The following is a 10,718-nucleotide window of genomic DNA, read 5'->3' as shown; positions in this document are numbered from 1 at the left end:
AGGACGAGGGGGGTTGTGCGGTGGGAGCGCTGTGTGTGCGGTGCTCGCCTGACCCCGACGCCTGCTGAGTGGCAGAGACAGGGCTTTCCTCACGGTGCAGACGCTTGGCAGCTAATGGGTTACACGCAACTGGCCCCTGGGCCTCCCCCTCAGCTGCGGGGGTCCCCAGACCTGTGAGCTATTCCTAGTGGTAAAGCATAGGCCCTCAACCTGCAATCTTGCCACCTAGGGAGGCCTAACGTATAGCCTCCTTCCCAGCCTGCTCGCTCCAAGATGCCTCCGGAGGGACTCAGCCCCACATTTCAGGTTACTCTATCCCTGTTGGCTCCGGGAAGCCTTCAAGGCTTCGTTCTCCCACGTGGCAGATGCATTTGCCGAGCCAGTCCCGTCCCTCCCTCCCAGGAGACTGAAGCTCTGTGTGTTCTGTGTCTCGTTTCCCATTCGTTCGTGGTCTGTGTAGCAATGTGCGTTAGGTCTGGCGTGTGAGCTCAGGCAAACCGGCCTTTTCTCGTAGTGTTTGGGTGTCCTCCGTGCCTAGTGTTAACCTGTAAAAATAAAGACAGTGCTAAGGAAAACGTTTGGCCACCCCTGGTGTGCTTTGGGACAGATTTTATGTGTTCAGGCTGGGATCCATCACAGGAGTCGGTGGGAGAGCATCACCCTGAGTGCTCTGGGTTGAGACGGACCTGAGTCCCCCCAGATCCCCAGTCCAGGGGCTGAACCTGTCAGACCCCAGCGGTGGCCAGTGCCTGTGCTGGGACTCCCCACTCTTTCTTTTCCAGCAGTGGGGACAGAAAGGGGGGCTCCTGGTGGAAAGCAGAGCCCGGCTGGCAGTCACTAGGGTCGCCATCCATCACGAGGTGGCGATGTCGGTCTCCCAACGGCAGGCAGGCACCAAAGGCAGGCAGGCAGGCAGGCATATACCACCCCGCCAGGCTGGCAGCAGGGCCGTCGATCCCCCGGGGCCTGCGAAAAACACCCTCGCCACTTGCAGAGGGGAAGGGCGAGCAGAGCCCCAGGAGGGTGGACAGGGCCAGGAGCAAGTGTCCGTGGTGGCACCAGCTACACGGGCGCTGGGTGGCCCCAGGGGTGCTGGGCTGCCCCTACACGCTGCCAGCACTCATTGTCCACCCGCTCCTATTATAGCCCCATTCTTCCTCCGCTTCCTGAGCGCGCACGAGGCACCGCTCGGCTCCGGCTCTGTGTGGGCTGAGATCACGTCAACACGCAGCGAGAGGAGCCCGACGGCCGGGCAGGGTGAGCCGCTTGGCTCGGGGCACACGCGGCCCGTGCTGCAGCACCCCGTCACTGCTAACCGGCGGCCCCGAGCAACTCTGCTGCTCCGGGGAGTGCCCGCCTTTAGCTCAAGCGCAACAGGGAGAGCAAACCTCAGATTGCAGGAGCTGCGGTGTCCTCTCTGCGTGTTGCACAGCTCCTGGGGTGGCGACTGTGCTCTTACAGGCCCCTGAGGTGCCCCAGGGTGCTCAGGGCACGGCGCCGTCCCAGAAAGGCACTGGCAGAGAGAACAGATCGACTGCTGGCAGCGGGGCCAAGGTTACTCCGAGCAAGGGCTGCAGACACTGAGGCATTGGGCAATCCGTGGGGGGGGGTGGCGCTCTGCAGCAACGCTGGGTGCTTTTAGGACTGTTGGACATGCCAGAAGCTTCAACGGCGGGGGGATTGCAGCTTGGCAAGGTCCGGGGGGGGGATAAAACACCTCCTGTCTGATTTTGCAACTCTGCTTTGTGCTCCTTGCTGCTGCGAAGCTCCCTTTGTGCAGCCTGCTGCTAAACGGCCCCCGAATGCAGAGCGTGGCCGTGGTTTGACAAAGCTGGGATCAGGGAGGCTCTGAGCACGAGGGGAGATTGTGTTTGGAGGATCAGGAGACTAATCCAGAGAGAGAAATCACTGACAGAGCCCGTGGTGTGCTGTACCTTCCTGTGTGCCTGCAGTGGCCGGGCACCTGCGTTGGGAGACCCAAGCGCAGCCCGGGAAAGCACCCGGATTTCAGGAGGGCTGCCAGCCCGGCCCCAGCCGCCAGCAGCAGGCACCTGCCTGACCCTTGGAGCTGTTGGTGGAGAAGGACGCGAGACGCCCACGATGCTGCCATCCCTGACACGGGGCGTGTGGGGGCACACGGAGCCATTTCACAGCCCCGGGCGGCCAGTCCCGCTGCCCTCGTGGGCACCAGTCACCTGCAGGGTCCCCAGTTTTGGAGATGCTGATCCTGTCCCACACCATCCCCTGCACACGATGGAGAACCACCAGCAGCTCGGAGCCTGCCGGGAGGTTCCCCCAAAGGGCTGGTGCACACGCCAGGACGGGCTGGGCTCCAGCCGGGTGCCGTGGGAGGCAGGGAATCCAAACCGGGGACGTGGGCCCGGCGTTTCTGCGGGACGTCGGGGCCGTGTTCGAGCAGAGCCCGCGGCCTGTGTCTGTACCGCGGGGATGCACCGTGGGCGCAGGGACCCCGGGGCTGTGCGTGGCGGGAGCGGGGGTCACCACAACGTGCGCGGGAGGAGCTCGCAGCCCGGGGGCAGCCCGGCCGCCGCGCTTCCCACCGCCCACGGCCCGGCGCGCCCGGAGCCGCCCCCCCCCCCCCCCGCCCCAGCTCCGGGACCCACCGGGATGCTCCACGCTGCGCCCGCCGCGGAGGCGGCTCCGGGGGGGGACCGGGGCGGCCGGGGCGGGGTTTGCGGGCAGGGCCGCTCCCGGTCGCCCAGCCCAGCGCAGCCCAGCCCCGCTCCCGGCCATGGCCCGGCGCCGCGCACGGCGGAGCCCCCCCCGGCCCCGCGGAGCCGCTCCCGGATGCCCCCGTTCCAGTGGTGCAACGGTGAGAGCGGGCGGGCGGGCGGGGGGGGGGGGGGGGGTGCCGCTGCCCCCCCCGGGGAGCGGGAGGAGGCTGCGGGGGGTGAGTTTGGGAGGAGCGGGCATCCCTCTCCCCCCAGCCCCTCCGCGCGGCTCGGGGGAGTTTCGCCCCCCGGCCGGTCCCTGCGGGGCGGTGCGGGGTCCCCGGGAGCCCCGGTCCCGCCGCCCCGGGGCTGTGCGGGGCGGGGATGAGCCGGGGAAGCAGTTTTAACTTCCACAGCAGCGAGTCCTGCTCAGTCCCCAGGAATAACGCCAATTTCTCCATGAATTTGCCATGCTTTCGCTTCGCGAGCTGCTTGCCGTGAAAAAAAAAAAAAAAAAAAAAAAAATCCAACCCTCTTTCACGTGTCCGCAGAAGTGGAATAAACTTATTTTAAACGGACCCCAGACAAGGCCCCGGCTCCTCACTCTCATGTTCAGTGTGAGAAATTCTCAGGAACGTGAAACTGAGCTTGCACATGTGAGGAGATTTTGGTTTAAATGAGAAGTGGTTTATTTTTATGACTAAGTAGTTGAGAAGCTGCGCTGGGAATTCTACCATCAAAGCCCTGCCTGAGCAACAAAGGCTGGGTTATTTTAATTTATGAAAGGGTTACAGCCTTTGAAGCTAAATATAATGCAACCAGTGGCTTCCTCTCCTGTAATGCATACCTTGTGTGGTCTTGTGCAACTTGGGGGATAAGAAGGCACGGGTCCCGCCAGCAGTTAGCCCTGGACATGTGGCGAGTGCCTGGCTTTCCATTAAACGGGGTGCGAGTAAACGCTCCGCAGCAGAAAATGCAAACTTGGATGTTAAAGAAACATCCTAAATAAGAGAGACTTTGCTTTTAGAGGCTCTGAGCAGCCACAGCTCTCGCCAGCTTCCCAAGGCACAGGCTTTGGGAAACACGGAGAACAGAGCCCACCCTTGTTCAAGGGCCAAGACGTGGGTTTAGGAGACCAGCCGTGGGCATCTGACTTGTACGTTTTGGCTTTAAGCTCCGAGCTCACAAATATTCAAATCAGCAGAGTCCAGCAAAATCGCTTATCTGTGCTGTTAAGGACCTTGGCAGAACTGGAGGCACTGGTGTAAATAAGTCCGAGACCCAGTAAAGAAATCACATTTTCAACATAAGTAGTATTCAAAGTGTCCCAGCAGACGGCGTGTACTGGGCTGCCTTGGCATTTCAGCCTCTCTTTTGCATCACCGTTTTTCCTCCTGTGGCTCAGCTGTAGTTCAGGGGACTTTGTAGTCGCCGGGCACGAGCCAGGTAACTTTATTTGGAGGGGAGCTGGTTTTCCCCCCCGGGAGAACTGCTTGGCTTCGGGGCAACTTTTGCAGGAAGCCTATTCCAGCATCACAGCAAAAATTATATGGAAGCTGCATTCAATTTTCTGATGCAAAGCCCACAGCTTTTGTGTGGGAGTAGAAAGAATGGTTTTATTTAATGACCTGCTGAGTTTTCCATTTGTTTTATTGAACAAGAATTGGGGTGAGGGAGAAGCTCTGTTCAGCAAAAACCCCGTGCCTGCGCAGTACGGGCAGAAACTTGGGTCCGTCCGGACTTGGAACACCGCAAAATGCTGCCAACTGCTGTGTCCGGAGGGCCAAACCGGGCGGCGGCGGCGGCAGAGCACGAGGGTCTGTGTTTGCAGAGGTGTCGGCCAGGCTGTTCCGTGGGGTCGTGACGGTCGAAGTCACGTTGTAGGGTTTGGTGTGGGGGGAGCAGGGCCGGGGTCACCCCGTTAGCCAACTCCACCGGAGGCACCGCCTGTCCTCGGCGCAGCTTGCTGGGCGTTTAGGCCAGCTCAGCGCTTAGACCTGCCCGGGAGCGGTGTGGGTCGGAGCGGGAGGAGGTGCGACCCACAGCCCGGACGGGTCAAACTGTGTCTTTGCTGCTTCTGCTTAGAAAGGGGAGGTTTTGCAGTTCACGTGAAAAACACTTTGCCGGTGAAATGAACCACGTTCCTGAGCATCCTTCCTGTGGTGAGAAGGGTCCAGAACATCAGCGCGTGTCTGATGTCTAATGATCCCTCTTTTCTCATTTTTCAACTAAGAAATTGGTCCAGCACGCCGCCTTCAGGGATTCTGGTTTCAGGTACAAAACTGGTGGACTGAAGCTGGTGAAATGGGTTGTTTCAGTTTGGGTTTGGTGCCCATCAGGTCTTCATTTCATGTTGGTTAAAACCAGACTTGCTCCGCTCCCCTTGAACTAAAAATACGAACGCCTTTGTCAGGCGAAGGGCTAATCAGAACCATCGCTTGGCCAGCGCGCCCACCACGGCGATGAGCTCTCGTGGGGAGGAGCGGGAGGGGAAGGGGCTGGCCAGGGTTGGGAGGACCTGGCTTTTCGGGGAGGCCGGGCTCAGCAGCTGCATTGCCTCGCTGAGACCCGCTGCTCGAGGGCTTGTCCTGGCAGGACCTTCTCATCTCGGCCGAGCCGATGGCTGCTCCCCCACCAGGAAAGGGCACCTCCCTGGAGCCGCGCTCGCTTTTCGGCACCGCAGCCTGGAGCTCATGAATTCTTGAAAGCCTATTGAACAGGAATGAGCCTTGCTAAGCTGGTGAGTCTAAATTTAGCCTTGCCAGCTGTGTTGCAGCTGGCAGGGACGCGTTAGACTGGCTCCTCTCTGCTTCCTTCGGTACGGGGCTGCAAGTTACAGCCTCTTGTGTTCCACCTCAGGTTTTTTCCCTCCTGATGCTGCTGGTTTGACTGCCCTGCTCTTGGCACCCGTGCGGTTGTACACACAGCTGTTGCCACCCGTGGGGAATTTGGGCAAGGTCTGAGGTGGAGCAGTGCTCAGTCAGCAGCTCGTGGGGTCAGGGAGTATGATTCCTGCCCCCCGGGATGGGGCACAGGCAGGCAGAGCACGGGGACCACAGGGACAACGCCCTGCAAAGGAGCAATGTCTGGGTCCAGGGGTTTGTGCGCTGGGTTTGAGCCCCTTCAGAGGAGCGCAGAGGGATGCGCGGGGGAGGTTACCGTGGGAATGGCAGGGTTTGTCACCCTCGGGGCTCTCCTTCCCAGCCCGCCCGGTGCTTCTCCTGGAAGACCTCTGGGACACCCATCCCAGCCTTTCCCTGCGCTCTGCGGAGCTGATTCTCCTCCTGCCAGCCCCGGACAAGGCCTTTCCCGTCTCATCGTGGGTGGCCACGCAGCTGCCCAGGGAGCAGGTCCGGGCCTCCCCTCGCTGCCTGGCGGCGAGCTGCGGCTGGAGCAGAGCAAGCGCTCGCTGTGGGCAGCAGCAGCCCTTCGGGCCCCTCTCCCCTCGCCTCTCAGGAGGCTGCAACTCGGGTTTGGGCTGTTTCTGTCGCCACAGCTCTCGTGGCACGGAGGGGCACGGCTGGTGCTTTTCAGCAGATTCTTGGAATAGCGCTCAGTTAGAAACACCCGTAGGAAGCTTTATTGTTTCACTTGTGACCCGTTCTTGTTACCACAGCCCACCGCTCTCTGTTTGGCCAGCTTCAAACGAGGCTTCCTCCATCCATCAACAGCTTCTCTGCAGCCTGGACCCCACCACCACGTGTGCCAGCATTACCTCATTTCGTTGCTCAGTGGGTTTTTTCAGAGCTGATACACCTTTTCTTTTTTTTTTTTTTTTTTTTTGAGCACTTCTCAATCATCTCCAGCAGGGAAATGGAAAAAAAAAAAAAACAAAACCTTTCCTATTTTTCCTATTGTTTTCCTGCACCTGGTGGTCTCAAAAGCAGAAGGCTGGGAGAGGAGGACCTGACAAAGAAATCCTCCCTTTCTCGCCCTGTAGATGAGGTGGTTGATGAATTGTCTCCGGCGATGACAAGAGGCAAAGATCGGCGAGCGGCTCTGCCCTCTGTAGAGGAAAATCCCATTTCCTACGGCCCAGACTCTCCCTGGTGCCTGCTCTGCTGGCACAGCGGCAAACCGTGGTCCCCGGTGCCTCGCTGGCCACGGCAGCTTTGGCCACCGCCTCAATGGGGCACACAGATCCAGAGCGCGCCACACAGCAGGTACCGGGGAGTAGCTGGGCATTGAGTGTCCCGGGGCAGGATCTCACCCGCCTGCCCATCCTGCTCGGGCTCCCCGTGCTGTGCCGATGTCCTGGGCCCCTCTGGAGCGGCTGTGAGGGAGCCCACGCTGCTGCCTTCTCTCCCCATCGCAGCGGGGAGGAACCCAGAACAAACCCAACCTGGGATCTCGCTGCTTGTGCAGAGGTTTCTGCCGCCCGCTCTCTTCCTGTCTCCGCTCTCCGTGGCGGAGAGCAAGTTTCATCCCCTCATGGGAAACAGGCGGAGGATTTCAGCGGGCTGTAATGAAACCCAGAGTTGTTTCTGTAGGAGCTTTTTGATGACATTGTGCAGCGCGGGGAGGGAGGGTGCTGAGCGGGAGGGGCGGGGGGGAGATGCTGCCTGGAGCACAGATGGGGCTGGGGGCTGCTCTCCTTTAAAGTCCTGTCTGAGTGAGATCTGATGGGAAATCAAAGCTCCAGCTCTTGTGGGGTCAGCGTGATCTCGAGACGTAAAAAAACGGTGCTGATTTAGTGCCAGAGCCTGACTTTGCATCAGCTCCCAGCAGAGGCGGTGCAGTGGGTTTGGTATTTCCGTGCCTTTCCCCCTCCGGTGAGCTGGGGACCCTCCTGGGGCGGCCGCGCTGCCGCCGGCTCTGCGTGACACCCTCCTCCACGTTGCCGCCGTGGTGCCAGGGAGACGTGGTGGCCCAGGCAGCGGTGCGTGGCCGGGCTGTGCCAGCACCCACGTTTTAGCTTGGAAAGGGGATTCGGTCACTGCGGTGCGGAACGTGCTCCTGCTCAGCCCCGGCGCTTCTCCCAGCACCGAGGACGAACCAGCCACTTGCTCTTTCTGGCTCCCACGGAGCAATGACAGGCACCAACTGTTCTTGTTTTTCAAGCTCTTTTTTTGCTCTGTCCTTCCCTAAATCCCCTTCCAGCCTCCCTGTATTTCTCTGGAGATGAAAGCACGGGGCCTCCTTTTCTCCCAGATGCCTGGATTCTGCCTGGGGTACGTTTGTGCTGCTGCTGGAGAAGGGTTTTGTGACTGTAGAAATGCAGCGGTGTCTGCGCCGCACTGAGCTGCTCTAAGGGGCTGCTGCCCTTCCCGGGGAGATCTCCAATTCACAGGCCACAAGACGATGTCCCGGTGTTGGTTTCTGCCCACTTTGCAAACTCCGGAGGGGACAGAGCCAGCTCAGGCTCTCTCCGCTCTCACAGCACATCTTCTTCACCTCTTTTTTCCCTTCTTCCATCCTAAACGCTGACTTTTCTCTCCCTCCCCACCCCCTCAAAGGGTGCTCCTGCAGTCTGGGGCTGATTTATACCAGTAAACCCTGCACGATGCCTCCCATCACGTTCCAGGACCTGCCACTGAACATCTACATGGTCATTTTTGGCACCGGCATCTTTGTCTTCGTGCTCAGCCTCATCTTCTGCTGCTACTTCATCAGGTGAGCCGGGGGGGGGGGGGGCTGCAGCGGTGGGGTCGGCATCCCCGGGGCATCCCCAGCCCTTCCCAGCACCCCGTGGCTTTGTCCCATAGCTCGGGAGCCGCTCGCCATAAGGATCCGTCCCCCAGGAGCGGGGCAGGCGTGATCGTGGTCCCCGCAGTCCCCTGCGGCCGGAGCAGGGCAGGAAACGCAGGAAGGGGCTCTTGTTTTTCAGGGGAGCACGCGGAGGGAGGCATTGTGTCGGGCAGGGAAGGAGCAGTGCCGCACGGGAGAGGATGTGTCTTTACGTTACACTCCCTGTTCAGGGAGGGCTATTTTTAAACCCGAAGCCGAGGCAGCAGCTGGCGTTTCTGCAGGGCTCGGGCGGCTCAGTCCTTGCCCGCCGGCTGCCCCGGCTCCGCCAATAGCCCCCCGCACCTCTCGGCCATTTCGGGGACCGCGGAAGCACATCTCGGTATCTCAGTTGGAGAAGCGAAGGCTGCGGGTGGTCCCCTTCTCCCCGCGTCTCGCCGGGTTCCTCTGCCAGGCAGTTTTCCCCGGCGCCCTCGCCCCGGCCAAGGTCACAGCGGGGCTGGGAGCTGCCGGCGGGCGAGCGCTGGAAATAGGGCGCTTCCTGCGCCACGAACGACTTCCGAAGGCAAACAATCGGGGCTGCCGGCTCTTATCGCTCCCCCGCCGCCGATTCCTGCCGGGGCTGGAGGTGGCACAAGGCCCCACGGTGCTGCCCCCCAGCTCTGCCCGGGGCACGGGCTGGTCCTGCCCGCGGCCACGCCGCTCAGAGCTGTTTGTCCCCAAATCCTGGTGGGGAAGGGTGCGTTTCCCTGGTTTCAGGTGGCTCCTGAATATTTTTGGCTGTTTCAGACGTGACCCTGGAGGATGCTGTAGAACTCACAGTGCCTTTTTCTCCCCCTCTCCAGCAAACTGCGGCACCAGGCCCAGAGCGAGCGGTTTGGGTACAAGGAGGTAAAGTCGATGGTTGTTTTCTGCACGTACCCACGGCGATTCGGGGACGAGGGGAGGTGGGCACAGGCGGGTGGGGACACAGCGGGGACCAATGCTGCTGGTCCCAGCTGGGCGCACTCAGAAGCAGCGTGATGGGACGCACAGCCCGCTGCGCCCAGGCTCGACCTGCCCCTGCCTGGCTTGGTTCGGCTCCACTGGGGCTCCTGGTGAAATCACAGAACACCGGGTTGGGAGGGACCTCAGGGATCGTCTGGTCCAACCTTTCCTGGCAAAAGCACGGGCTGGGTGCGATGGCCCAGCACCCTGCCCAGCTGAATCTTAGAAGCGTCCAGTGCTGGGGAATCCACCGCTTCCCTGGGGAGGTTATTCCAATGGCTGATTGTTCTCATGGTGCAAAATTTTCCTCTTGTGTCCAATTGGAATCTCCCTGGGAGTAACTTGCACCCATCACCCCTCGTCTTTTCCATGGGGCTCCTTGTAAAAAAAGGGAGTCTCTGTCTTCTTTGTAGCCACCCTTTAAACCCTGGAACATCCCGATTCCTCCTGATGCGGATCCTCTGCCTCCTTTTCCCTCTCAGGTGGTTTTGAAAGGCGATGCCCGGCGGCTGAACGTGCACGGGGTGAGCGGTACCGCCTCTGGGGCGGGATGGAGTCGGGGGGACGATGCTCTGGAGCTCATCCCCTCTGCTCCGTGAGGTCGAAGGTGGCTCACAGGGCGAGCGAGGCTGTGGCCGTGCCGGCACCGCGTGGCTGGGGATCACGAGGGAAATCCCCTCCCTGGGGGTGGTTTGGGGACTGGGCTGAACTCCCCGCTGGAAACACCCGGCAAGAGGCACAACGGCGGCAGGATTTCCCCAGCCACGGCCTTTTGGGAGGGGAGCAGGGCCACGCGTGGGCATCCCACTTGTTCGCAGCCTCCCTCACCCTCGCTCTCCCCTCCCGCAGCAGACCTGCGCCGTCTGCCTCGAAGATTTTAAGGTGAAGGAGGAGCTGGGGGTGCTGCCGTGCCAGCACGCCTTCCACAGAAAGTGAGTACGGCCGCGGCGGCCGGCGGAGGGGAGCGGGGGTTCCCCCGGTGGGGCCCCGCATCCTCCCGTGTCTGTGCCCCGCAGGTGCCTGGTGAAGTGGCTGGAGGTTCGCTGCGTCTGCCCCATGTGCAACAAACCCATGGCGGGCCCGGCACAGCCCCGCGCCGGCATCGGCACCCTCCTGGACGAGCTGGTGTGAGCAGCCCCGCTCCTCGCCGCCCAAATCCTGCCGGGGCCGTCGTGGGACCCCCGGGGGCTCCCCACGCACCGGGCCCCCGCGTGTCCCCCGGGGGGGGATCCATCCACCAGTCGGTCCCGAAGGATTCGGGATTCCCGCGTTGGGATTTTTAATTCGCAGGACGTTGCTTTGGGGTTGGGGATTTTTTTTTGGGGGGGGGGGGGGAGGGTGGGGGGTGGTTTGGTTTTTCACCTCGCCCCGTCG

The 10,718-nt window shown here is 61.3% G+C and overlaps 1 protein-coding gene across 1 annotated transcript; it reads left to right on the top strand.

Annotated features, from left to right (window-relative positions):
* The first annotated feature begins 2,808 nt into the window (after window positions 1-2,808).
* On the top strand, window positions 2,809-10,475 carry RNF122 (ring finger protein 122). Its single transcript, XM_086477231.1, has 6 exons — window positions 2,809-2,833; window positions 8,129-8,285; window positions 9,203-9,248; window positions 9,827-9,868; window positions 10,194-10,276; window positions 10,361-10,475. Exons 1-6 carry the CDS (start codon window positions 2,809-2,811, stop codon window positions 10,473-10,475), a joined length of 468 nt encoding a protein of 155 aa, XP_086333357.1.
* Window positions 10,476-10,718: the final 243 nt, after the last annotated feature.

Source organism: Leptosomus discolor, chromosome 23 (genome assembly GCF_034619465.1).
Source record: "Leptosomus discolor isolate bLepDis1 chromosome 23, bLepDis1.hap2, whole genome shotgun sequence".
Classification (NCBI taxonomy): domain Eukaryota; kingdom Metazoa; phylum Chordata; class Aves; order Leptosomiformes; family Leptosomidae; genus Leptosomus; species Leptosomus discolor.
This window is presented reverse-complemented; position numbering and strand designations above follow the sequence as displayed.